The following is a 27,568-nucleotide window of genomic DNA, read 5'->3' as shown; positions in this document are numbered from 1 at the left end:
TAGATCAAAATAAATCATAAGGGCGTCTGTGATATGGGAGATAAAAAAAGGTACTAAAAAGAAATTTTTATTTTCTTTTTTAATTTAATTAAGAGGAGTGGAATAAACAAAGAAAAGATAAAAAAGAACAGAGAAGAGAAGGGGAACAGAGATAAAAGCCTCTCTAATAGACACAGAGAAAGAGAAAGAGAAAGAGAAAGCATAAGCACCTCCTCCTCTGTTACCATTTCCAAAATACTTCGTCTTAGATCTTAGTTTCTCTGAATTTCCTATCTGCTTCTCTCCAAAATGGTAAAATTCTCTATCTTTTTTGCTCTTCCTTTGTCTTGATCTCTCTCAAACATTTTCTGGGTCTTGATCTGTATCAATTCTATGCTTAATTTTCATTGTTTGGATAATCAGGAATGCTGGGTTGAGTTCTGATTGGTGCTAGAAGCATCAGGTGATCCCAGATTGGATTTAACAAACACCCACTTTGGTTTTTTGATTGGGCACCAATCAGATTCTATCTTTATTATCATTTAAGGTATGGTTCTTAGTTTCTCTATTGTTATTCCTAATTTGATCCGTTTCTATGCTCTTTTTGTTTGCTGGAAATCGTGGATTTTCGCTTTTTGTGGCAATCAAGTGCCCATCAGCGATGCAAATTGCATCATATTGGTTGGTTGAATACTAAGGAAGCTAGATATGTTGGCTTATCATTAGATTCTTCATTAACTTACCAATTTCGTTGAATTGGTGTCATGTTCTGAACTTGTGTTATGTTTTGGGATTCGTTTTGGTGTTTGATGTGGCAATTTGTTGGAATGGTTGATTGCAGAAAAAGATGGAATCAGATCTTGGTAAGCTCTTCGTTGGTGGGATTTCTTGGGACACGGATGAGGAACGTCTCAAGGAATACTTTAGCAAGTATGGGGAAGTGGTGGAGGCGGTGATCATGAGAGATAGAACAACGGGCCGTGCTCGTGGCTTTGGTTTCGTGGTCTTCGCGGATCCTGCCGTCGCGGAGAGGGTCATTATTGATAAGCACATGATTGATGGACGCACGGTGAGTAGTTTGATCGCAAACATTTTACATGCATTGTGAATTTTATTGACTTGATGTTGGCTTTCTTCTTCCAGTTCGGTTTTTCAAGTAGTAAAATTTCTAAATCAATTAACTAAGAGATAGTCTCTGTCACTAGTTCAACTCTAAATTCACATTTCACTTTCTGAGATAAAAATTAGAATCTTTTCATGTTTATTTTTGGAATTGACTTGCAAATGTCTTAAACTTTTAACTTGGGAAACATTTTTATTCCTCAATTATCTTGTGAGTTCTGACTTCGTAGAGTGGTTAAAGATTAAAGTTGTTACTCATTCTCCCTCTCTAAAGTACAAAGTCCTGAATTTGAAATGACTTGTACAATCTAATTTAGCTTGGTTTTGTTTAGAATTTGGCTCTCATTGTTTGCTTTGAACTGAGAATCACATGTAATTGATTGATTTAGTTACTGCATTCTCAATTTTCAGGTTGAAGCTAAGAAGGCTGTTCCGAGGGATGATCAACACATTTTGAATAGAAGTACTAGTAGTGTTCATGGTTCTCCTGGACCTGGACGCACCAAGAAGATTTTTGTTGGAGGTCTGGCTTCTACTGTAACAGACAGTGACTTCAAGAAGTACTTTGAGCAGTTTGGCAATATCACTGATGTTGTTGTGATGTATGATCACAACACGCAGAGGCCAAGAGGCTTTGGCTTCATCACTTATGATTCAGAGGACACTGTGGATAGAGTTCTGCATAAAACATTTCATGAACTTAATGGTAAAATGGTTGAGGTCAAGAGAGCAGTCCCTAAGGAGCTATCCCCAGGGCCTAGTCGAAGCCCTTTGATAGGATATAACTATGGTTTAAGTAGGACCAACAACTTCCTTAATGCATATGCTCAGGGATACAATATGAACTCAATTGGAGGTTTTGGAATGAGGATGGATAGTAGGTTTAGTCCTCTTGCCAGTGGTCGAAGTGGATTTCCTCCTTTTGGTACTACTGGTTATGGAATGGGTATGAATTTAGAGCCAGGGTTAAGTCCAAGCTATGGTGGGGGCTCCAATTTTGGCAACAATCCAGCGTATGGGCGAATGTTAAATCCCTATTACAGTGGGAATTCAACCAGGTATAGTACTCCAATAGGTTATGGTGTGGGGAATGCAAGGAATGATTCTGTTATAAGCCCAACTACTCGGAATGTCTGGGGAAATGGGGGTCTCAATACTGCTGCTAATCCTGCCAGCCCTGGTGCTTTCTTGGGCTCTGGAAACGGAAATTTTGGAGTTTCATTTGGGAACAGTGGAGCCAGTTGGGGACCTTCACATGTTTCAGCTCAAGGTGCAGGAAGTGCTTCTGGTTATACCAGTGGAAGCATGGGTTATGGGAGTGGTGGTGATAGCAGCTACGGGTTGGGTGGGGGAGGGTATGGAAGGACCAGTGGTGCTGTTGCAGCACCAACTTCATCATTTGCTGGGTCAACTGGTGTTTATGAAGGGTCCTATGGGGACTTGTACCGCAGTGGTTCAGTTTATGGTGATTCGACTTGGCGGTCTGGCACTCCTGAGCTAGATGGTGCTGGATCATTTGGTTATGGGCTTGGCAATATAGGTTCAGATGTTACTGCAAAAAATTCTGAGGGTTATATTGGAAGTTATGGTGTTACAAGTAGACAAGCTAATAGAGGTAATTTTTTTCTGTGGCTTCATTAAATAATTTTCTTGAATTTTCTTTGAACTTCTACATTATAAACAGTCACTCAGAGAACAAACATATGTATTACAGCTTTATATAGGATTAACTGGTCGGATTACTGAAACTTTAAAGGAAGTTGATATTGAATACTTGTATGCAATTGCATTTCTTTTCTTTTATCTTGATTTTCAAAGGTAAAATTCATTGAGGCTGAGTTAGTAAAGGAAAGAACGCTCATGCCACAACCTCATACAGATGTTACTGACTTCTTGTGTGAATAATTTATTAAAGTTAAAAATATTGGGAAGTTTACACATGGCCCTTAGTCTGGAATTATAATTGAAAGGGTGTTAAGTGCTTCTAGTTACTTGTTTTATGTGTGTTGTGATGTGATGTAGCCGAACGCATCTAATAGATGTTATAATTGCTTAGTCTGACTTCTTTTTGTGTTTTATGCCTGAAATTGCCAAATGATTTGTATCAATCATTTATCAGAACTCCAGTTGTTGGTATTAAATTAGAATTAATTAATTATACAACTCCCATACATTGGAGTACACACTTCACTTCTGCCCCACACCCCACACTTTCCTCCTTCTCTCCCTCTGTAAGAGTTGGCTCAGCAAAAATTTCAACTTTTAATGTGTTTATTGTCTTCATCTCTAACTGCCTGAAGTGAAATTCTAGACTTACAATAACAATTCAAGATTATTCTCTTGTTGCTTTTGACTGTGAGTTCGCCTATTATATATTTGGTGCTTCATGTGTGTGTAATTAGTTTGTCAAGAAGCATGTGCTTGAGTGAATGGTAATCGGTAGCATGAATTGCACCTTATTTGAGCTTTTTTTATTTTTCAATAATAAGTCAATGGTGATTGCTAGCATGGTATACTAATTTTTTTTCCTCTTTAATAATTTTATGCTTCAGGAATTGCTACCTAGGAGATCTGTCATTGGATGTCACAGGATAATTGTAGGAGAAGGGAATCTGGATAAACAGGTGAAGGGTTGTGAATTTCATACATCTCTCTCCTGAACATATTCAGCGTACAAGGAAATTGATCTATAGTGCTAACGAGGGTTCTTGATTTGAATTATACACAATCAGAGTGAAAGCAGTTACAAGGATTTTGTGTAAGGTTTGAGATTTGAATTTCCTTTTTGTCTTTTGTTACTTCTTTTAAATTAGCGATAAACTTAGGTTCCTTCTTGGCATTTGAGTGAGGTGTAAAATCAGATTGCGGAATATATACTCAGGAAGATTGGTTCCCATAGAAGTGTTGTGCATCTCCGGCGCGGCATGCCAGTGGTAGTACACTTTAAAAAAAAAAAAATAGGGTATTAAATTTTTTCTATTTTTTTCTTTTTGAGTAATGCCTGAAGAAGGTGCTGGTTGGTGTTCGTATATTTTTCTTTCTCTTTATTTGGGATTTGTCTGTCTACCAGAGATTGTATGCAAGCTTCTGTTTGATCTACTTGTGTGAAACATTAAGGGATTCTCTTTCATGTTCCCCTGCAAATAAGTTACAAATATTCCGATTCATTTTTTATTCGACGGTGTATCAGAACAATTTAGATGAATATTAGACTTCATTTGTGGTTGCTGCAGTTGATCAGCTGCTATTAATATCTGGATTTTATCACAGTATGTTTATGAACCATGTCTGCATTCTAATGTACTTTATAATGATGATGAAGTTAGCTGTGGTAAGGTTGAGAATCCCAACTGGCTAGAATATTGGGATTTTTTTTTTTTTTTTTTTTTTGCATGCCTACAACTATGCATTTAAAGCCTTTTTGGTAGTATCTATCATGGGTTTCCATCTGCTAATAGCTATTCAATTTCTGATCTTTGAGAGCTATTCTGTGTGGTCATTCCATCTCTTATCCAAACCTCTAATTGGATATGTTTTGCTTCAACTTGAAATCATTTTCTCCTGAATTTTTCATTTTTATAATTACCTCAAAACACATATTATATGCGGTCCTCCTCCTCTCTCTCTCTCTCTTTCTGTCTCTCTCTGACACAGAATTTGTGAATTTGAAACCTGTACTGATGATTTTCAGGACATAATTTTTCTTTGTTACTTCTACTTTTTCCTTGTTATTTTTCTTCCATAATTTTGCCCTTTTTTTTCTTTGAAATCTACTAGGACTCAAATGTAAAACCTTATAATAGATCTTAAACAATTTCAATATTATTGAGCTAAATTTGTTTGAAAATCTGAAAAAAAAAAGAAGGAATTTAAACAATGTTAAATAGTTCAGTTCAATTGGATATACATCTAGTCAAATCAAGGTTCAGCATCATTTTCTAGGATTTAACTTGACATGATAAACTCCAATTGAGGGATTAGAATGTAATTGTCTGTTATAGCATCCACCATAACCCAAACTTTTTGCAGAAATGGACTATTTAGGGGTTTCAATTGTGGCTAAGGCCTAGAGGGACCAAGTCAGGGTCCATTGATGTGGACTTGGGTCCATGAATCTTTGGGTGCAGGAACCATAGCTGAGGTCATTGATTTGATTTTGCCTTTTGAAAGTTGTATGTATTTTGATTCTTAGGAACAATTAATGCCCAAATCTCATCATCTAAAAATCCCTTTTTCCCCCATTTCAAAAAAAAAAACCCTTTTCCCCCTCTTTTTTACAGGAACATCTAAAACTACATTAGCAAACCCACCATTGCCTTTTCTACTTTATGTACTGTAGTATTCTTTTAGGGGACCAAGATGGCAAGAAACACATTTTGGACGGTCCTGATCATCGCTGGGTGGGGACAGGTGGGTCCATCACACCCTTGACAGTTGACCATTACCATTGAGGGCCCCATTATGAGCTGCTGCCAGCAAATCCAGAAGGATGACTGACAGGTGCCATGTCTCATGGGGTGTTTGGTTGGAAGAATATCTTAGATTTGGTGCACATTTTTTTCGTTCTACTACTACTTCTCTCTCAAACTTAATATTATATTCATTAAAAGGGCCACCAGGCCTACAAACAAAGAAATAAGCCCTTGGCCAAACAATACACCAGCCCATGGATCTATAGCCTTAAAAAAAAAAACAATTCGAGATATCCAAACTCTAGACCCAAAAAAGCTACTCGACCCGACACTCAGACTCGAGACCACTCCAAAAAAACGCATTGCACCAACACCTCTGATTCCTCCGGCTGCCATTGTTGGTTGGACCATGGTTAGAAAAGGGTTAACTCTATTAATCGTAGCCAAGGCTATGATAAACAAAAAGGAGAAAACTGGCATCGCCAAACAACCCATAGTCAAGCTTCTAGATTCAAAGGAAAGCAGACACTCACTACAAGAAACACATACACTGCTAGATTAGGTGTTAGCAACGGACACCAAATGCCAAGGAGGAAGTTGAACCTAGACCTTTTGCTTCTTTCATTGTTTACCTTCACCTACTCTCTCAGTTTTGAGTGAAATTTAATTACACTATAATTAAATTTTATTTACAATAAATTTCACTGTGATATTAATTCAAAATACACAATTTAATTAAGTCCATATAATTCATATTTAGAATAGTTTCTAATTTTAGTTTATTTACTTTTATTTCCTTAATTATCATGAGAGTAAAATTAAAAAGTTATAATTTTCCATTCTATAAAAAATAGTATACGTAATAAATAAATTTTTAACAATTAATAAGTATCATATGTTAATAAATATAAAATAAACCAATATAGGAGACATACAATAACTTAACTTGTCATGAACTTAGAAAAATAAAATATTTTAAATTGTTGTTTGCATGCCATATAAAAATAATTCAATATGGTATTTTAATTTAAAAAAATATTATTATATAAATTTAATAGAATTCAAAATTAATATTTAATTCTCACTAGCTAAATTTCAATTCCGTTTGAATCCAGACATCTTCATATAGAATAACGAATATGAAGCTACCCAAAAAGCCAAAAAAAGAAAAAAAAAGCCATCTCGAAATAAGCATCAATGGCGTCTCTCCATCAGGATAGAACTTGGAGGGCAGTTGGGATACTACATTGATGTTCTTGCCTGCTCCACCAAGAATTTGATGGATAACCCATTCATCAGCGCTCGTAATTCCTGCAATCCAATTATCCAAACTCAGCGTCAGGGTGTTGCTGAATGTAACTTATGCAGGTTGATAACAAAAGGCAGTGAAAAGTTTGGCTCCACATATGGATAAAAACAAAAATCATGGCATTTGCTGTCAAGATAGGAGCTCGTCTAGCATCCGGAATGGGAGAAATAGTACTAGATTTTAGCAGAGAAGTTGCTAATCTGATTGGCTCTTCCCTTGTGTATGGGCCTGCAGGAGCAGTTGCCGCTGGAGATGCGGGGGGCTGCAGCTATGGGAATGGAACAAGTGAACAGAATCCAGAGCAGAAGCAAGAATGTAAAAAGCTCGAGGGACATCAAGAAGATGCAAAGAGCAAACAAATTGCAGAGAAGTTCGGATTGTGAAGAGTGAGGTACGAGGATGATGAACAAATTGCATGGCTCGAAGGAGCAAACAAAACAATTTAAGTACCCATCGAAACTGTGAATGTGCCAGGAGCATGAAAAAGTTTAAATTTTTTAGCACTTCTCGTTGTTATTTATGCCTTTTCTTTTATGGGAATTCTTGTAATGCTCCTAAAACTTCTTGTAATTGGTTCAACTTAAGGAAGCAAAAGCTTCGTTTATCAGAATCTCACAAAAGCGAATCGTGGATTCTCCAGCCTTGTCTATCTTGTGCCTTAAATAGCCATGTGAATGTGAGTCCTTCTAATGTATTCATCATTCTTATGTAAAAAGAAAGAATTTTGATCTCGTAATCACTGAAAGTTGATGAAACAAGCAAGAACAGAGTGAAGCGAGTAAAAATTGAAAAGGAAATTTCCATGTACACTAACAGCAGTTGTTATAAAACGAAGTTGATGATAACACATGGAATTCATGATTTCCCGTCCTAACTCATCTAAACATCTGAAAATACAAAAGGAAAACACCACACTACATGATTCATTATTAGATTTCACTATTAGTATTAGTCTCCGTGCTACAAACTAAAGTCACCTGTGTGTTCTCCTCTGAACCAGTGGAACAAAGGCTCAGAAGAAAGCCCTGCTCCCATAAAACACTCGGGAGCCACTGTTCTTTGATGACTGCATTTTCTGATCAGAAGTTGAACTTCCTGAACTTGTTGGTCCACTATCAATGTCCAGTGGAAGCTTCATCTTTGCCAATGACTCCGTGAATTGCTGCATGCTCTTCATGTACATATCCACTATGTCCTGTTGTACAACATTCTGCTCTGGTTCAATATTAACCGTAATAACTGGCTTTGCAATTTTCTCACTTTGTTCCCCACCAGAGGAATCAGTCTCACCATCTCCAGCATCTCCACCCTTCTTCTCTTTTTGAGCAGATTCTTTCTCCTGGTTTGCTGGTTTTGGAGCTGGAGCATCAGATGTATCAGAGCTTGCAGCAACAGACGGAGAAGAAACCCCGTTTGTTGACACACTGCTAGGAGGAGAATCAGGCTTTGGAACTTTAATGGAGTCCACGGTAGCAGCCGAGGAACTTTCCATGGCGTGAACACCCATGTCTGAACTAACATGATTTTCAACATCACAGGTGTCCAAACTCTCAGACTTTTCAGAATCCACACTCGTACATGAGATCCCAAAATACTCTGAAACCATCATCTGGTTTTCATTCACAATTTTTGGATCTGGGAACTCAATCTTTTCAAATTCACAAGGCAGTGATTCCTGTATTTCTACATCTGAAGCAGTACGCATGGCAGGAATTGCCATAACATCTGGTGAAGCTCCACTGTACGACAGAGATAACTGAACAAACCCTGCAGGAGAGTGGAATAAATCAGTTGAAGAAAGAGAGAACTCTTTCTCCAGCTTCCCATTCTTGATTAGAACATCAGACAGGGGCACCAAGGCAAATCCCAGCAACTGATCCTCAAGATAATTCTTCACCCTGCTCATCATGAATATCTCACATTTAAGAGAGCAATCAATAGTCTTAACATTGAGCCGGAGATTATCATTGAAGACTGGGTTCCTCCCACCACCATTGATAATTTTGGTGGAGACCGTGTTTTCAGGATCACTGGTCAGACAAAGCTTAGCATAAACATCTTGCTTGTGGTAAATGCATATGTTATGGATGTCCCTAGCCTGATGTACGTAGACCTCAAGGGTACCAATAAAATCTTCCATGTTGCCTACCGTTGCTTCCTTCCTCTGGAACCCAGTTCCCTTGGATAAACCACCAGAAGTCCGAACTCCATAATCAGATTCTGGTTCAACAACAATAGAACTCTTGAATGGTGATACAACAGATTGAGGGGAATCCATTATCACGCTCAGAAAAATGTACCTGCCACAGAAAAAGACAAGATCTATTAACAAAATAAGTAAACTGGATGGAAATCCTATAGAGAAACGTCCTCTTTCCCTGTCTGACCTTAAAAGAACCAAAGCCCAGGAATTTAAGCTAAATTGATAAGAATTATGACACTCTTCCTCCAGTAAAACCGCAAGTTTTTTAATACCCTAAAGTGAAGCACAATTCTCAAAAATGTTATGAAACTAGCTGCTTTAAAACTCGGCACAAAAAACCAAAGTTGCAGGTTTCTGAGCCGAAACAAGTACAACTGAATTCAAGAGAAAGATGAAGCCAACAGGTCAAACTGAGAATCAAACTCAAACCTAGCTTAAGCTGAAGTGCAGCACAAAATTCTGAGAACCTGGAAACGAGAGCTTTAGCAACCAAAACCTGAACTTAAAACTAAAACAGAATCTAACCTGAGAGACAACAGCTAGATCCAAAGTAAAAGCTGAAAACCCCCGAAAACCCAGAAACTGTTGAGACGTGGGACAAGAACTACAAAATCCAGACTCCCAACTCAAAAAACAGCGAGAAACTGAACCCGTGAATTGTAACCAAACCTACAGCCCAAAATAAAGAAAATAGCAGAAGCCAAACCCTTTCCGGTGAGCCACTCCCAGGCTGCCCAAACTTAAAGCCCGTCAACAGTTATACCACAAGATCAGGTTCCAATAAAGCTATCAACTTTTCCACAAGGAAACCGGAATCCAAGGAGAGTTAAAACGAGTAAAGCACACGGCACAGTAATCAAGATTACGATACAAAATTCAAAACAAACCTCCAGAAAAAACATCTCCTATGAACCCCACAACACCAGACTTACAAACGCGGGAAGTGGCTAAAAGCCAAAGATGGCACAATAACCCAGGTTCATCACTCAAAAATAAAAGAGAAACCCACTAAAATTCTCCTCAAAAGCACAAAGAAATGAACTCACCAATTATTTCAGAACAAAAAAAAAAATCAAGAAATTGACAAAAAAAACAAGAAAACAAAATATGGGTGTTGTTTAATCCCGCCTTTACCTCCAAAGTCAAAGTGATTTGAGTAGAATCTGTGGCTCTAATCCAAGATCCGGCCAAACCCAGTTCGTAAACCGAGGTCCTATTTTTTGCTTTTCAGCTTTCTCTGTTGAACTTAAAAGAAAGACAGCAAGTAAGTGAAGTGCTCTGAAAAGCAAGAAATAAAATCCTATATGATGATAATTGATAATACTCTGCTGAGAGAGGGAGAGAGTTGAAGATGCCCGTATGGATAACTGTCGCTTGTCGGGTAGGCTGCGGATAATACATATATGATATATCAGTGAACACGCATAGTACAAAAAAGGGATTGATAATTTCTCGTAATAGGGATTTTATCTACAAGAAAATTACAAACAAAGAAAGAAAGGCCTTACTCTTTACAGACACAGGAGAGACGCCACCCCACGCGATTGCGAGGAAGGAACCGATTACCAATGAGAGGAGAGATTGGTGCGTTTTTGTAGGTGGGGACATTGAAACATCTCAGCCTGCCAATTCTTTATATACTGTTCCCACCCTGGAATTTGTCCTGTTCCGAGCTGTGCCTCAAGCTTTTGATATTTTCTTTCTTGGGGTCCGCTTAATTTTCTTCTTCCTTTACGAGAAAAGAAAATTCAATTTGAATCCCATTATGGATATTTTATCTTTCTTTCTTACACTACTTTTTTCGACAATTTTTGTTTAGTCCTTTAGTCGGTAATGAATTCAATAAATAAATAAAAGAAGGAAAAAAAGGAAATTATTGATTGGTTGAAAAATCATAAAGACAGTCATCATAGCATTATGCATGTTGCTTGCTCAGTTCATAAAGGACAATGGCAAATTTAGGGCAAACATTTTACCAAAGCTCCCATTGTTTCTTAGAGAATATTTTTATATTTTTTGATATTTAAAGTACTTCAAAATTTTAATTAAAAAATATTTTTTATTAAATAATTAATTTTTTATTATTTTAAATGTTAAAAAATAATTTTTAAAAAGAAAAAAAAAAAGGAGTATAAAATGGATGATCCATTTCAATAAACAAGTTGGGATTCTCTTGTGTGTTGATGACAATAAATGCTATTACGATTTTGGGTTTGAAATATTTAATATGAATCTCCATAAAGAGTCAATTGTTAGGTAGATGTTAGACAATTCAACCTTCTTTCAGCCTAATTAATTAAGACAGCATTTGAAGGGAACAATAACAATTATAGGTAAACAACAAACACATCAATATATGTTAATGTTATTGTTGTCTTGTCTGTTTATTTCTCTATGTCTAATTTCAAACCCACGGTTAGATTTCCATTAAAGACCTATTATTATTATTTGGTATTTCCATAAGAAATATTAATTGCGAAAGTAGTATTCTCTCTACGATTCTAGAGTGATAAATTTCTCTTTGAACTCTCCTTCACCTTTGTGCTCTTGATGTTGGAAGACGCCGAGCTTTTTTCTCAGAGCTTGCATAGGTTCCTTTTGTCTTCTTCAGCCGATGGTGGTCTTTTCTCTTCTCGACGTGGTGTTGTTTTGCGGCTCTATTTTTTTTTCTTTACTTTACTTTATTTTTATATCTGAATTGTATATAGTAGGAATTAGATTGTAGATCTAATGTCTCTGTTTATGGCGAAGGCTTAATTTATTTTTTTAAAGGATTTTTTTTCAATTAAATTATAATACGATTATAACCGTAAGATTATTATTATATTTAAAAAATATTTTTAAATATTTATAATTAATATTTTTATCATCCAATTAATGATTAGACCCATTGAATTATATTATTTTATTTCCGTATCAATTATATTATTTTCTTTTAGGAACAGCTACGTAATTTCAGTACAATTTAGATTTTATTTTTAAAAACTATATTTTTAAGTAAATTTTGGTATAATTCTAAAACTTTTAGTACGGTTTGGTTTATTTTTAATTTTTATTTTAATTTTTTTAACTTTAATTTTTATTTTAATTTCAATTTAAATATTAATTTTTATAAATAAATTATAATATTATTACATTTATTTTAAAATAGTATATATCAATATCGAACTAATAATATAAATAATAATATTAATATTAAATAATAATATTATTAATATTAATACATATTTTATATAATTTTCAATAAAAATATTATATTATTTTACATATAATTATTAATTATATATTTTTATTTAAAAATATATGTGTAATTAATATATAAAGATATATTATATTATTATATGATTCAATATTAATTATGCTAAAATTCATGAATTGAATTGTAATTTATACGATATAAAATATTTTAGTCACGTTAGCAAAAATTTATAAATATTTATAAAATTGTTTTAGTTATTTGAAATATTTTTTTTTGACTTATTTACTAATGAAATTATAGATTAAAATACATATTATTTGAATAGACTGATTATAAAATATCAATTGAAATGTTCAATTTTAAAAATATAAAAATCGATTCATTAATTATTCTAAAATTTAAAAATTAAAATATAATTTATCTTGAAATATATTACTAAAATTATTTAAAAATATATGTATAATATCAATTTTTTAATATAATATTAATACAATTCTTAATAAAAAATTTGAAATTAAAATTAAATAACTAAATAAATTCTATTTAATTTTTGTTTTTTTTAAGTTTTAAGACTCTTATAAATTTAAATTTTGTGAATTTTTGAAGGAAAAAAAAAAAGTTCACCAAGGTAAAAATTTCTGAATTCGTAAAAGGAAGACAGCCCATAGAAAAGAAAAAAGCTGAAATGGTATTCCGGTGCACCCTCTTTTGAAGACAACAGTTTATAAGTGTATTAAGGTTGGGAAATCTCGAATTTGCAGGAAAAAGAGGAGTTGAATTAAATTTGTAAACAAATATAAAAATTAAAAATCAAAATTTAAAACCTAAAATAACTTGAAATTGAAATAATTTACACTTCTTTCAAATACTTTTTTTTTTTATTGTGCTTTAAACATCACATCATTGATTTTTGTCTTTTTCTTCTTTTGCCTTTTAATTAATGATAAAAAGCAAAAGAAAATTAAGTTAAAAAAAACAGATGCTAAATCAATCAATAATTACCTAAAAGTTACAAGAATTTATAGAATTAAATTCCTACTTTAATAGCAAAAATTAGCGAGAATTAGGTGACCATTCGGTCGGTTCAATTTAAAATCGAATCGAACTGAATAAACTGAAAATTGAAATTTTTGTGTTTATGAAAATCAAATCGAATCGATTTTAATTAAAAACCGAATCGAATCGAACCGTTCTGATTCGATTCGATTTAATCGATTTCGATTTTTAATAAATTTTTTATTTTTTACTTTATTTTTAATATTTTAAAATTTAATTAAAATATTTTAATTTTAATATTTTAATTTTAATATGATTTAATTTCTCAATATTATTGAAAAAACATATTATTATCACTAATCGGTTCGATTCGATTTTTTCAGTTTTTTTCAGATTAAAATCGAACCGAATCGAAATAATCGAAAATTTTAAAATTAAAAATTGAATCAAACTAAAATATATAAAAAACCAAACCAAATTTTCAAATCGATTCAGTTCGATCGATTTTTTTAATTTGAACCGAATACTGCTCACCCCTTGCCAGAACGATTGACCTATAGCATTTTCAATACTTGTTAGCCATAGAATTACCTTGAGAAGCCAATCAACTCCGGTTTCGAAGACCATCGATCCATGCCCGTCTGACATCGCGCAACAGCTTGCAGGCAAGATAAAATTTAGACGAGCAGAAATTAAAACAGTTCAGATTCATAAAAATTCTCCCAAAAAACCGAAAAGACATTTCAAAACAAATAGACTGCTGCCGTCAAAGAGTAACAGAGCCATCGAAAATTCACTCACCTTGTCTATTTCTCTCTCTCCTTAAACAAACTGATATTCTCTACGCTTTAAAAAAAAAATATTAAAAATGAAACGCATTTTCAATAATATTAAACTTACAGTAATCATCATCCCTTGTTTTTTCCCATAAGAAATCGGTTAACTATGGAAGGGATTTTTGCTTTTTTTTTTTTTTAAAGTTCAATTTAAAAATTGATTTTTCCTAGGGGAATAATTCAAATGGACATGAATAGGGACCACTCTTCAATGATCCCAACTATCTGTTTGAAAATCATATAATCCATCCAAATTAGACTTTTGAGGAGTTGTAAACTAAATATGTGTCCTTTTCCCCATCTCCCTCTCTTGGGTGATGCAATTGCTTAGACATAAAAAGAATCTCTCCATCGTAGACATGTACATGAAATTTTCTTTGTACAAAATGCGCCTTGTTCATTTTATTTTTGAAAAAATTAATGATATACAAAAATTGATTTTTTAATTTTTTAAAAAATATTAAAACACTTTCAATATTTTAAAAAATCTTTTAATTAATTTATCTATTAATTTTAATTGTTAAATATTTTATTATTTATAATTTTAAAAAATTTATTAATTGATTTTTTCAATTTTTAAAAAATTTATTAATTAATCCTTTTATATTAAAATATTTTAATATTTTTATAATATTTAATCGTTTAAATTAATGAAAATATTTATTAATAAACTTTTAAAAATGTTTTTAATTAATTTTTTTTAAATAAAGGAAATCAATCAGTTTTTCATACCATAAAAATTATAGTAAATTTTATTTTGCTTTCTTTTTATTTGATATAATTTATTTTAAAAAATTAAAGAAATTTTTATAAAATTATGAAAATATTTAATTTATCAAAATAAAAATATATAAATTTAAAAATAAAAAATTATTATAAATCAAATCACTTAAATTAATTTTTTATAAAATTATTAATTCCAAATAAATAATGATGATGATGTATGAGACAACTTGTATCATGAATTTATGAATTTCAAATGATTTTTTTGTCAAATTATTTTTGACCTTTATTTAACTTGCCCTTGTTCACATGGCATTTCCTTTTCTCACTCATCAAAATTTTCTCTTGTTGAAACTGAAGTTTTTCTGAATTATTAATCATTCATATTAAAAAACAAAAATGAGATGATATGAAAGATAATAATAATAATATTTTTTTTAAAAAAAAAGTTAAAATTCCTAACATAATAATTATGAAACTACCCAATAAAAGAAAATTTCCTTTTAAACAAGTTGCTAAGGTGCTTTTGCTGATTTGTCAATTGTGAGATTGGAAAATTAGACTCCCAAGTAATTAAATATGGACATATATATAAATATTATTTCTAATATGGAGTGCATAAGGAACTGTCAGCAAATCTAGACTTTTCTTGAAATTATATTGTTGAATAAATAAGATAAATAAATAAACTAAATAAAGTAATTTGAATTGGAATCCCAATGGGCTAAGGGTTTTCTAGATTTATATAAAGGTCATTTGAAAAATGAGGCATCTCCCCATGGCCTTTGACATTTCAGTCTTGAGCCTTGTTATTTACTTACCCAATACCATTTTCATCATTAAACAAACATAGAATAATGTATTACAACATTCCTGACTTCCCTTCCACTTGCTATTGCTGAATATTATTTTATGGTCTGCCAATATATATAGGAAAAATTACTTTTTAGTTCTTGAGATTTAACGTAATTAATACTTTTATCTCTCTATTTTGGCAATCCAACACTTAAGTTCCTCACTTTTTTTCTGTCCAAATTCGTAGTCCTTTCATCTAAAATAGCCATTTGGAATACGTGAATTGACAAAATTAACCCTCATTAAAAATCTCGCTATTTCAAAATCACAAAACCCAAACTCAAATTATTATTATTATTATTATTCTTCTTACCCTTTCTGCAACTTTTTATTTTTCTTTCTTCTTCTTTTTCCTACCCTTTCTGCAACTTCTTCTTCTTCTTACCCTTTCTGCAACTTCTTCTTCTTCTTTCTTCTTCTTTTCCTACCCTTTCTGCAACTTCTTCTTCTTCTTCTGCAATTGGAGAAAACATGAAAGAGAAAAAAAATAGAAATTTCACATTGAGAGAAAGGGTATTTTTGGAAAAATTTATCACCTCTCACCTTTGACTCTTTGACCAAACGGTTTAAATGGACGGAAGGACTACGAATTTGGACGGAAGAGAAAGTGAGGGACTTAAGTGCTGGGTCGTCAAAATAGAGAAACAGAAGTGTTAATTACGTTAAATCTCAGAGACTAAAAAATAATTTTCTCAAATATATATACACCAGGAAAATTAATATTAATTTAATTAAATTAAAATTAAAAAATATATATTATTTACTTTGTAAATTAAAATTAATTCAGTAGACTCCTAACCCCTAAAAAAACAAATCGTATACATGGATAGAAACGGTTTGTTTCGGGTCCGATCCAAGTTCATATGAGGAGTTCTAACTCGCGGCCGAGTTGGGTTAAAGGTCCAACACAATGTTTAAACTAGGGCCTGACCCGTGTATAGCCCTAAACAGTTTTTGGTGGTGCTGTCTGTTATGGTTGAAAATAGCACCGGCTGTTACGTTAACGTTTGTCTTTTGATGATGCCTTTGCCTGCCCAGCCTGTTCACAACGGCTAGTTCATTCAAATATTTTTCGATTGACAAAATTGTCCCCATATTTTCAAAGGGAGGAGCGGGAGCTTTTGCGTTAAATATGGGTCCACCGTCCACAACCTTTCCCATGTTAGATGAAATTATTTATTTTTTTATTATTTGATTTTAATTTTAAAATATAAAAATTAATAAATTTATAAACAGTATAAATTAATAAATATAAATTTTCCTTTAATTAACGGTATAATCTTTATTTTCTTTTTTTAGTACACCAAACGAAAAAAATTATGAAAAATATTTTTCTCAAAAGCATTTTTTTTATAAACAAATCGATGTTAAATATTATTTTTAATGGTTCTCAAAAAATCGTTTTAATAAATGATTTATTTTTGTTTTCTTAAATTAATCAAACTGTGTGTAACAAATATATAATTTATATACAAATATTTAGTCTAATAATTATTAATTTTAATTTTATATAAAAGTGAACTTTAAATAGCCGCATCTATAAAATGATAACTTTATTTTAATGGAATAAAGTCTAAAATTTTTTATTTTATATTTATTCAGATATTTATATTAAAATTTTTATACATAATTAATTAAATGCTTATTAACTATAATAATTAAAATTTAAATATTTAATTTATCAATAGTTAAATTAATCTTTATATTAAGTGGAGTTTATGAAGAGAAATCCATTAATATTAGTTAAACATCAAATAATATTACATTTAAGGATTGAAGTATCAGTTAAATAATTCTCATTAGATTAATTATTTTGTTATTATATATATATATTTTAAATAAGCTTCTTAAACATCATCATCATCATCTCGCATGATTTGATTTATACGGAAGATTAGTGGCACTAATGTCATTTCAAAAACAACAAAGTTTTTCAATTTAAAACATAAATCTCACTTCCCAACGGTCATCACCCTCTCAACAAAACGTCCTCTCTCCTTTCCCTCTCTGCCCAACATTTGAACTCTTCTCTTCTCTCTCTCTACAGTACGCACTCAGTACTCTCTCTTTTTGCTGTTGAACAGAAGAAGAAGTCAAGAGAAGGAATCAACAGGAAAAAGAAACCATGAAATCAACTACAGACAGCAGCGATAATCGTTTCGTGGGAAGGATATCAACATCTTCCCTTCGTAATTTGCTTCCCAGATCCATCTCCTCCAAGCATAAGTCCACCTCCAACTCTAAATTCTCCAAACTTTTCAACTCCGAGAATACCCCTCCGCGGGATCCAAACGTCCAATTCAACGATCCTCCGCTCTCACCTTGTATCCTCAAACCATCGCTTTCCAAATCCTTTACTTCCATCAATGACGCTGCCAGATCCGACGCTTCTTCCTTCCAAGACCCGCCGCTCAAGGTATTTCTCTTTTGGTTTAGTTATCTTTTTATTATTGTCCATTAGTAGTCTGGAGTTGGTGTTCGAACTGTTAAATTTGTAGGGTGATGTTTCCGTATCGGACGGTCAGAGTGAACCACCAGTAAGTTTCGATCCGCCGGTGAAGGTATGTTTCGCGATTTTGTTTTTCTTATTCTGATTTTAGTTTATTTGAAGTTAATGTTAGTTCACTGATGCAAGTTTTTGTAATTTTAATAATTTTATGACATAGGTTGTGGTGAGAGTTAGGCCTGTAAATGATCACGAAAGAGAGGGTGGAGTGACAGTAGGCAAGGTCTCTTCCAATTCATTATCCGTTGGTGACAGAAAATTTACCTTTGATTCGGTTCTCGACTCCAATTCAAACCAGGTTCAAGATTCTCTCTGTGTATTCTTTTATAATTTGCGCACGACTTCGTTTAAAATTCATTGTTTGTATTAACCCTCTTCTTTGGCTGATGAGAGAAAGACGTGAAGATATTGACATTATTTAAAATATTTGTTTGGCTTTTAGTTAGTGAATACCGCAGAAAAGAAGGATTCATCTAATGATATCTGTTTAAAAGCTAGAAGAAAAAAAAAGGCATTAGAAACATGTTTGTGCTCTCCCTCTTGATTGTTTTTCTCAGAGGACAAAAGCTGGCTTTACACACACACATATATATATCTGGGTTCATAAGGAGGAGGGCCCGTGTCGCACTCCAGTGAAGTGTCTTAAGTAGCTTCTGTTATTTGGCAAATTTGTTTTCTTTTGTTCGTGAGAAAGTGCTAGAAGAAAACTTGAATCACACTTCTCACACCCTTCTCTATTCGATTTAATAGTGTTACAATAACTTGGAAGTAATATAGGTGAATGTTTTTACATCAAAGTTGAATTCAGAAACCATTCTGCAGTCCTTTTTGTAATCTCTCTCTCTCCTGCACAAATTCTCCGTGACCAAACATTAAAGGAATCTGATTTGTTAGCTGTTGAACTGTGTACCAGGAAGAAGTCTTCCAGTTAGTTGGTATACCTTTGGTTAAAAGCGCGTTAGCAGGTTATAATACTTCAATCTTGTCATATGGACAGGTAAATGATTCTTGTTCTACTTGTTCTAAGTTTAACTTGTTTATAAAGCTAAAGATCTATTACTTGGTATATGTTTGTATTCATTTCGAATGAATTTCACGCATTCTCATTAGACTGGAAGTGGAAAGACGTACACAATGTGGGGTCCACCGAGTGCAATGGTTGACGATACCTCACCCAATAGTCAGCAGGGTATCGTTCCTCGCATCTTCCAAATGCTATTCTCAGAAATTCAAAGAGTACGTTTTGCTCTCTAATGTTATAAAATTAATTCTGGTGATGTGATGTCCATCTTTTTATTTCTCTTGACTGTCATATATCCTATGTAGGAGCAAGAGAGCTCTGAAGGGAAGCAGATACATTATCAGTGTAGATGTTCTTTCCTTGAGGTTTGTATTTTCTGAGAAATGAATGAGTCAGGACCATTATATGTGCCTTTGCAAGTTGGAAAATGTGTCCTGATCAATTCAGCTATGATTGCACAGATATACAATGATCAAATTGCGGACTTGCTGGATCCCGTGCAAAGAAATCTTGAGGTGGATATGTCCTACAGATTTTCCTTTTTTGTTGTCAATGATAGCTTTTGTACTGTCCCTCCTCCTTATTCTTCACTTCCTAGTTTGTAAAGTGGTCTATAAAAATTGTTGCAGATAAGAGATGATCCTAAAAATGGATTGCATGTTGAGAACTTGACTGAGGAGTATGTGAGTAGCTATGAGGATGTAACACAAATATTGATCAAGGTAGGCAGGGAACGATTATTGCTCGTTATTGTCATTCTCATGGGATGGGATCTTTATGAGAATTCGTTTAGCCACCTCTTTTTTTTGTAAGAAAAATAAAATTGTTGCTATACGAGTAATTGTGGATTTCCTTGTGTGTTTGACATGGTGAAAATTTGCATATATGATGCCAGGGGCTTTCAAGTAGAAAAGTTGGAGCAACAAGCATAAATTCTAAGAGCTCTCGATCCCACGTTATGTTTACTTTCATCATTGAGTCCTGGTGCAAGGTATCATTTGAATTGCTGGTTTGCACCATAATTACTGCTGAACATGACCAAAAGATTTTCCTTCTTTTCCTTTTCGGGTTCAGTCATTGTATGCTCGTTACTCATTGAGAATATTCTCTTAGCATATATGTTTTTTCTTGCTGAATGACTTGTACATGTACTAAATGCATATCTTGTATGTTATGCTGATTAGGATGATGTTATAATTGATTTGGTATGAGCTTATGGGAGATCAGCCTTGCCATAGTTATAAGCAGGTTTTTGTAAGTTCTTATTGGTTCGATAATTCACATGACAGGGAAGCTCATCAAAATGTTTCAGTAGTTCAAAGATTAGCAGAATCAGCCTTGTTGATCTTGCCGGACTGGATAGAAGTAAACCAGATGATGCGGGTAGACAATATTTAAGGGAAGGAAAAAATATCAAGAAGTCCCTATCACACCTCGGGTATGTAATTGCTTAAAATGGACGCCTTCCAAAAATTTTACAACAAAACAGGAAATAAATAATTTATAATTCAAGTGTTGCCATGGTTATAGATTTCTTCTGTGCACGATTTTTATTATCCCCAAATGTGTCTTCAACACTTTTCTTTTTCCACAAATGAGATAGGTAAAATAAGAGTTTGTTAATCAGCTGCCACATTACTCAGAGAAAAGCCTGGTTATAATTACAGCACTTTGGTAATCATATTTTTATTCCACTGATGCAGGAAATTGGTTAATGCTCTTGCAAAAGGAGCTGAACCAGTGAAATTTGAAGTTGCGCCATATAGGGGATCTTGTTTAACACATTTGCTACAAGAATCACTTGGTGGCAATGCAAAACTCACAGTTATATGCAACATCTCTCCAGATAATAGGTAAAACTGAAACAAAGGATGCAATTTGCTTGTTATTTGAGAGTTAAAGAGGTCCTCCTCTTGGTTTGACCACTGTTCTATCCTCCTCTAGTTTGACCATTGTTCTATCATATTTTGACTTGATTAATTTACTTGGTCCCATTGTCGTCAGTTGATACATTAGTGATGTATTGTGCTTTCTGGATACAGACATAATGGTGAGACATTGAGGACGCTCAGATTTGGGCAGCGAGTTAAAGTCATACAAAATCAGCCAGTAATAAATGAAATATCTGAGGATGATGTCAATGATTTGAGTGATCAGATTCGCCAATTAAAGGTAAATCGTTTCCTTGGGTAGTTTTTCTTCTTTTTTCAGTTTTCACTCTTTAAGACACCAAACTCAGGATTCAATTATTAAATATGCATCATATCCCCATTCACAGGAAGAACTTATAAGAGCAAAATCAGATGTGCATAAATCAGTTGGGAATAAAAACGGATACTTTAAAGGACGGAATCCGCGTGAAAGCTTGAACCACTTGAGAGTAAGCCTTAATCGCTCTTTGATGTTACCCAACATCGATAATGATTCTGACAATGAAGTGAATTTTAACGAGGATGATGTGAAAGAATTACATGATCAGCTCAATAAATTGAATAATTCTTACGAGGAGGACTCAAAAGGTCTATCTGACACAAGAAACTCTAGTCGCTTTTCTTCTTTAGATGAGAATTTTGAGACAGATTTGATGAGTGAAGAAGAAGAAGTAAATGGTCCAAATGAAATTCAAACTGAAGAACTTAACTTGGAGAAGCATGAGAAGGACATTGTTGCGTTAGAAGATAACCTTTCAAGTACAAATAATACCTCAAAGCCAACTGAGCCATCAGTTAGAAATAGCATATCTATCAGTTTATGCCGTCTTTCTCCAGTTCTCCAAGAGCCAACATTGTCCGAGTCTCCTAAAATTGGAAATACTAGGAAAAGTGTGGCCATTTCTTCGTCAGCATTTTCAACAAGTCAGAGCAATGTGTCGCCGACTGACAAGTCAGATGTATTGTTCCAGTCACTTAGGCGAAGTGAGAACACTCGATCATCTTTGCGTTCAAGCAAGGTGTTTCCAGGCCCTACTGAGTCCTTGGCTGCTAGCCTTCAAAGAGGCTTACAGATTATTGACCAGCATCAGCGGAACTCAGCATTGAACAGATCTTCAGTTGCCTTCTCCTTTGAGCACTTGGCACTCAAACCCTGTCCAGAAGTTGATGCAACATGCTGTTCTCCTCAAAAGCTAGCAGAAGAAGCACCATCATCTGGTGGATCATCTACTGCTTTGCTATGTGCATCTTGTCAACAAAAGATCAATGACAATCCGAATGAGCTTCAAGATAGCCTGAATGCATGGAGTTTAGCCGTCAATGAAGCAAGAAATCCTAACGAACTGTCAGATCAGGAGGTTAATGAAAGTTTTCCTTGTTTGCTTTTTATATTTCAGCTGAGTTCCATAGCCTACGTTCTACTCATTTGTTTTTTCTTTTTCCCCTTCTTAAAATTCTCAGGTGGAAGGCAATGGTTTGGTAGAAACCCATAAGAGAGAACAGGAACTTGAAAATATATGCAAGGATCAAGCAGCTAAAATTGAGCAGCTAAATCACCTGGTAATAATTCTATTTAACCCCACTAGATTTGATAACTTCACCACTCCTATTTTATATTTTATCGACAACCTGAATTACTGCAGGTAGAGCAGTACAAACTCAAGATCCATGATCTAGAAGGTGATGGACTTTGTCTTGAGGGCTCAAAGAATCAAATAATACTGTTTGAGGAATCCAAAAATGAAGCATCGAAAGATCAAAACAAGGTTGGTTGTTGATTTCATTATGGAAGCATCACTGATTGTGAATTTCATTTTCAACTTTTTATTTGTTCCTATTGAAATGTGTCGCCCCCAAAAATTACAAGGAAAAATGTGAAATGCAGGAAGTTCAGGAAGTACTGGATCATGAGAATACACATTTTGATATAAAGGAGAAGGAAACACTTCTTCAAGAAATTCAAAGTTTAAGGAACCAGTTGAAGTCATATACTGATGCTTCTGCAAAAAGATCCATTGGGAAACTGAGATCTTCTTTATTAGCACAATCCATTCAACTATACAAAAGTACAGATGCTTTAAGTGGCAACGAGGAAGAACTTGAGAAAGAAAGGCAGAGATGGACAGAAATGGAGAGTGAGTGGATTTCTATAACTGACGACCTAAGGATTGATCTTGAATCCAGTCGTCGGCGCACAGAGAAGGTAGAGATGGAGTTGAAATTAGAAAAGAAGTGTACTGAGGAGTTGGATGATGCACTTAGCAGGGCTGTCCTTGGCCATGCTAGAATGGTTGAACACTATGCTGAACTACAAGAGAAATATAATGATTTGGTTGGAAAACACCGCGCAATCATGGAGGGAATAGCAGAAGTCAAAAGGGCAGCAGCAAAGGCAGGAACCAAAGGTGGCGCTCGCTTTGCCAAATCACTTGCAGCTGAGCTCTCTGTCTTAAGAGTGGAGAGGGAAAAGGAGAGAGAATTCTTGAAGAAAGAGAACAAGAATCTCAAAATACAGCTTAGAGACACTGCAGAAGCTGTTCATGCTGCTGGAGAACTCCTTGTTAGACTCAGAGAAGCTGAGCATGCCGCCTCAGTTGCAGAGGTAACAAGTATTACATTGTTATAACTCTAATGTGGATTGTTAGATAGCTCTCAGATTTTTCCTTTTCTGGTTCCTGATTTAGTCATCCAATACACAGGAAAATTTCAACGAGGTGCAGCAAGAAAATGAGAAATTAAAGAAGCAAATAGAGAAAGCAAAAAGAAAACACAAGATGGAGATGATCACCATGAAACAGTATTTAGCAGAAAGCAAATTACCAGAATCTGCACTGCAGCCATTGTACCGGGAAGATTCTGAGATAACCCATAACACAGTTACTTATGATGATCAGGCATGGAGGGCAGAATTTGGAGCAATATATCAGGAGCATTACTGAGTCGTTCTAAAACTTTATTTCCCCATTATTGAGAATTTGGCCGACTGGATCCTACTTGGATCCAAGCTATACGCACTGAATACATTATTTATTTATTTGTTTGTTTTTATCTTAAATTCTGTGTCCTGTGCCATATTATGATCTTGCATTTTGTTTTTATTATTTTATTAATAAATATTTGTGTTGGTTATTCATTAAATATTTAAAGTTCATTTGAAGGCAACGAGATAAAATGGAACTCCGTATCTCAATATTTAATGTATAAGTTGATTTGTATATTAATTTTTATTAACTTAAATTTCATAATATATTAAAGGGAGATTTACAATTTAGTCATTGGGTATTGCCATTATTAACAAGTCAATTCCTGTATTTTTAAAAATTTATTAAAACGTCTTTATATTTTCTTTCCGTAAAAGAAATAATCCTTCCGTTTCTTTTCCGTTAAAATTAGATAAAAGAGGATAGAGAAAATTGTTAAATTTCAATTTTAATCTCAAATAAAATCCTTTATTTAGTCCTTACATTTTGTTATTATTAACAATTTAGTCCTTACATTTTCAAAAATATATTAAAACGTTTTTATCTTTTTTCATATATATTAAAACGTTCTTATCGTTTCTTTTCGCCAATAAAATAGTCCCTATCTTTTCTCATATCTATTAAAACGATTTTATCATTTTTTTCCATCAACAAAATAATTCTTCCTCGTCGTTTCTTTCCGTCAACGAAATCGTCCCTCCCTATATTTTTAGAAATTTATTAAAACGTCATTATTGTTTCTTTTTGTCAATAAAATAGTCTCTATCTTTTCTTACATCTATTAAAACGTTCTTATCGTTTCTTTTTATCAATGAAATAGTCCCTATCTTTTCTCTCTCTCTCCTCCTCCTCCTCCTCCTCCTCATCAAAAGAAGAAAAAGAAGAAGGAGAAGAAGAAGAAGGAGAAGAAGAGAAAGAAGAAAAAGAAGAAAAAAACAGAAAAAGGAGAAGAAGGAGAAGAAGGAGAAGGAGAAGAAGAAGAAAAAGAAGTAAAAGAAGAAGAAGAAGAAGGAGAAAAAGAAGCAGAAGGAGAAGCAGAAGTAGAAGAAGGAGGAAGAATTGACGAAGAAGAAAATGAAGGAGGAGGAATGCTTGTTCATTTGAATTTGATTCTGATGGATTTGTTGTGAAGCACAAGCCAAGTAAACAAGTGTTGTTTCAAGGGCCGGCTGAGGATGGTGTGTACAAGCTTGTTTTGCCTTCCCATGAATCACGAAAGCAAGCTTTCTATTCTGCTCGCAGTACAACTCCAGATTGGCACTCACGCCTTGGTCATCCTCAACAAACCATAGTGTCATTTGTTATTTCCACGTTTAATTTGTCTAGTTCGTCAATAACACAACAGCATAGTCTTTGTGAAGCCTGCTGTTTAGGAAAGCATAGTCAAATTCATTTGTCTCTTACTGGTTCTGTTTCAAACAAACCTTTGGAATTAATTCATGGTGATGTTTGGGGTCCTGCTCCCGCATTATCTTTTACTGGTGATCGCTATTTTGCAATCTTTGTTGATGATTTTTCTCGCTTCTGTTGGTTATTTCCACTTAAGAGGAAAAGTGATGTGTGTTCGGTATTTGTTAATTTTCATAAAGCAGTGGAACGGCAGTTTAATGCAAAAATACTGAATTTTCAATCAGACTGGGGTGGGGAATTTAGAGCTGTTCATACCTATCTCAAAGAACATGGTATACATCATCGAATTACATGTCCACACACCCATCAGCAAAATGGAACTGTCGAAAGGAAAATTAGACATGTTGTGGATACTTGTTTAACTATGCTAGCTCATTCTTCTGTTCCCAGGCGGTTTTGGAATTTTGGAGTAACTACTGCTGCTTATTTGGTGAATCGACTTCCTTCTCCTGTACTCCAACAGTCTTCACCTTATGAGAAATTATTCGGCACATCACCAGATTATAATTTCTTACGGGTTTTTGGATGCACAATGTATCGTTTACTTCGTCCTTTCAATCGGAATAAATTCTCATATAGAAGTGCTGCCTGTGTTTTTCTTGGCTATTCTAATCATCATCTTGGGTATATATGTTTTAATCCTACAGATCAAAAGATATATCTTAGCCGACATGTTCGTGTGGATGAATCTCGGTTTCTTTATAAAGAATGTGATAATGTTGCTGATTCTCTTTTGGGAAAACCTCCATCTGAACATTCAGTGCCGTGGCTTACATGTACTGCTGCAGCTCCTTCTTTTTCTCCCCAATCATCATCTCCAACACTTGTTTCTGCTCCTTCTAGTGATGAACATACAGCCCCAGCTGTTACCGATTCTGCTACTGATATATCACTTTCAGTCCCGCATCACTCTGAACCTTCTATTATTGCTGCAGAAATTGAATCCGCAGAACCACTACAAGTTGCTCTCCCATCTGCTACTTCTGCTCCTCCAATTCGTACTCATCCAATGCTGTTACGACCGAATCCAAAGAAGAAGAAATTTTTTGGTTTACAAACAAAGGTGGATATTTTACAGGAATCAATTACAGAACCTTCTTGTTACTCCAAAGCTATTAAAATACCAATTTGGCGAGAGGCTATGCGTAAGGAAATTTCAGCTTTACTTCAACATCAAACTTGGACGTTGGTTCCAAAGCCTTTACATACAAATATTGTTGGCAACAAGTGGGTCTTCAAAGTGAAACGCAATCCGGATGGTACTATTGAACGATGTAAAGCGCGATTAGTAGCGAAGGGTTATAATCAAGTCGAGGGGATTGATTATGAAGCTACTTTTAGTCCGGTAATTAAATCGCAAACTATTCGTATTATTCTTTCACTTGCTGTTTCACATAAATGGGAAATGCGACAGCTTGACATATCTAATGCGTTTCTCCATGGTTATTTGGAAGAGACTGTGTACATGTCGCAGCCACCTGGATTTACAGATCCTAGATGTCCATCCTATGTTTGTAAGCTCAACAAATCTATATATGGGTTAAAACAAGCTCCGCGAGCTTGGTTCCAACGGCTGAGTGCTTATTTAGTCAGTATTGGGTTTGAAGGTTCTCACACGGATTCCTCTCTTTTATTTACAAGAGTGATGCAGTAGTTCTCTATATTCTTCTCTATGTGGATGACATAGTTATTACTGGGAATAGTTCAGTTGCAATTACTACTTGTCTCAAACAGCTCTCTACTGAATTTAAACTCCGTGATCTAGGACGGCTGCATTATTTTTTGGGTATTGAGGTACTTCATCTTCCGAAAGGAATCTTGCTTTCTCAACAGAAATATCTTCAAGATTTGCTCAAAGAGACGACAATGGATCAAGTGACTGCTGTTAAGACACCTATGGCTCCTTCTTGTCAGTTACATATCAGTGATGGTGAGCCTATGGACAATCCAACTTTGTATCGAAAGACTGTGGGTGCATTACAATACGCTTGTTTAACGCGGCCAGATCTTGCGTTTGCAGTGAATAAGCTATGTCAATTTTTATCTGCCCCTACCACAATACATTGGGCAGCCTGTAAAAGAGTC

General features: G+C 34.1%; 3 protein-coding genes across 6 annotated transcripts; 2 read left to right on the top strand and 1 right to left on the bottom strand.

Annotated features, from left to right (window-relative positions):
* Window positions 1-128: 128 nt before the first annotated feature.
* On the top strand, window positions 129-4,352 carry LOC110608293 (heterogeneous nuclear ribonucleoprotein 1). The gene is made up of 5 exons (XM_021747513.2): window positions 129-291; window positions 403-526; window positions 821-1,048; window positions 1,513-2,716; window positions 3,654-4,352. The coding sequence occupies exons 3-5, from the start codon at window positions 827-829 to the stop codon at window positions 3,665-3,667; spliced, it is 1,440 nt and encodes a 479-aa protein (XP_021603205.2). The 5' UTR covers window positions 129-291; window positions 403-526; window positions 821-826; the 3' UTR covers window positions 3,668-4,352.
* Window positions 4,353-7,607: 3,255 nt separating this feature from the next.
* Window positions 7,608-10,683, bottom strand: LOC110608294. 4 transcript variants are annotated; one of them, XM_043955320.1, is made up of 4 exons: window positions 10,534-10,683; window positions 10,350-10,411; window positions 10,160-10,262; window positions 7,608-9,122 (listed from the first exon to the last, which is right to left on the bottom strand). In XM_043955320.1, exon 4 carries the CDS (start codon window positions 9,098-9,100, stop codon window positions 7,835-7,837), a length of 1,266 nt encoding a protein of 421 aa, XP_043811255.1. In that variant the 5' UTR covers window positions 9,101-9,122; window positions 10,160-10,262; window positions 10,350-10,411; window positions 10,534-10,683; the 3' UTR covers window positions 7,608-7,834. The 4 variants fall into 4 exon arrangements, with proteins under 4 accessions (XP_043811255.1, XP_021603207.1, XP_021603209.1 ...); XM_021747515.2 differs by lacking the exons at window positions 10,160-10,262; window positions 10,350-10,411; window positions 10,534-10,683 and adding an exon at window positions 9,732-9,897; XM_021747517.2 differs by lacking the exons at window positions 10,160-10,262; window positions 10,350-10,411; window positions 10,534-10,683 and adding an exon at window positions 9,551-9,725.
* A 6,912-nt stretch (window positions 10,684-17,595) lies between these two features.
* LOC110610420 (kinesin-like protein KIN-12F) lies at window positions 17,596-24,147 on the top strand. Its single transcript, XM_021750334.2, has 17 exons — window positions 17,596-18,050; window positions 18,133-18,195; window positions 18,301-18,438; window positions 19,054-19,137; window positions 19,251-19,376; window positions 19,467-19,526; window positions 19,623-19,676; window positions 19,791-19,883; window positions 20,057-20,152; window positions 20,451-20,599; window positions 20,865-21,014; window positions 21,204-21,333; window positions 21,440-22,450; window positions 22,554-22,652; window positions 22,736-22,858; window positions 22,978-23,694; window positions 23,792-24,147. The coding sequence occupies exons 1-17, from the start codon at window positions 17,760-17,762 to the stop codon at window positions 24,029-24,031; spliced, it is 3,624 nt and encodes a 1,207-aa protein (XP_021606026.2). The 5' UTR covers window positions 17,596-17,759; the 3' UTR covers window positions 24,032-24,147.
* The last annotated feature ends 3,421 nt before the right edge of the window (window positions 24,148-27,568 follow it).

The sequence above is a fragment of the Manihot esculenta genome, chromosome 3 (assembly GCF_001659605.2).
Source record: "Manihot esculenta cultivar AM560-2 chromosome 3, M.esculenta_v8, whole genome shotgun sequence".
Classification (NCBI taxonomy): Eukaryota; Viridiplantae; Streptophyta; class Magnoliopsida; order Malpighiales; family Euphorbiaceae; genus Manihot; species Manihot esculenta.
Note: the sequence above shows the minus strand (reverse complement) of the source record. Positions and strands in the feature narration are given on the sequence as shown.

Excerpts from the sequence above, each read along its gene's own strand:
- LOC110608293 (XM_021747513.2), top strand. The coding sequence starts at position 827 with ATGGAATCAGATCTTGGTAAGCTCTTCGTTGGTGGGATTTCTTGGGAC. Across the intron at positions 1,049-1,512 it reads ACATGATTGATGGACGCACG|GTTGAAGCTAAGAAGGCTGT; the intron begins GTGAGTAGTTTG and ends CTCAATTTTCAG.
- LOC110608294 (XM_043955320.1), bottom strand. The coding sequence starts at position 9,100 with ATGGATTCCCCTCAATCTGTTGTATCACCATTCAAGAGTTCTATTGTT.
- LOC110610420 (XM_021750334.2), top strand. The coding sequence starts at position 17,760 with ATGAAATCAACTACAGACAGCAGCGATAATCGTTTCGTGGGAAGGATA. Across the intron at positions 19,377-19,466 it reads TATTCTCAGAAATTCAAAGA|GAGCAAGAGAGCTCTGAAGG; the intron begins GTACGTTTTGCT and ends TATCCTATGTAG. Across the intron at positions 20,153-20,450 it reads TCATTGAGTCCTGGTGCAAG|GGAAGCTCATCAAAATGTTT; the intron begins GTATCATTTGAA and ends TTCACATGACAG.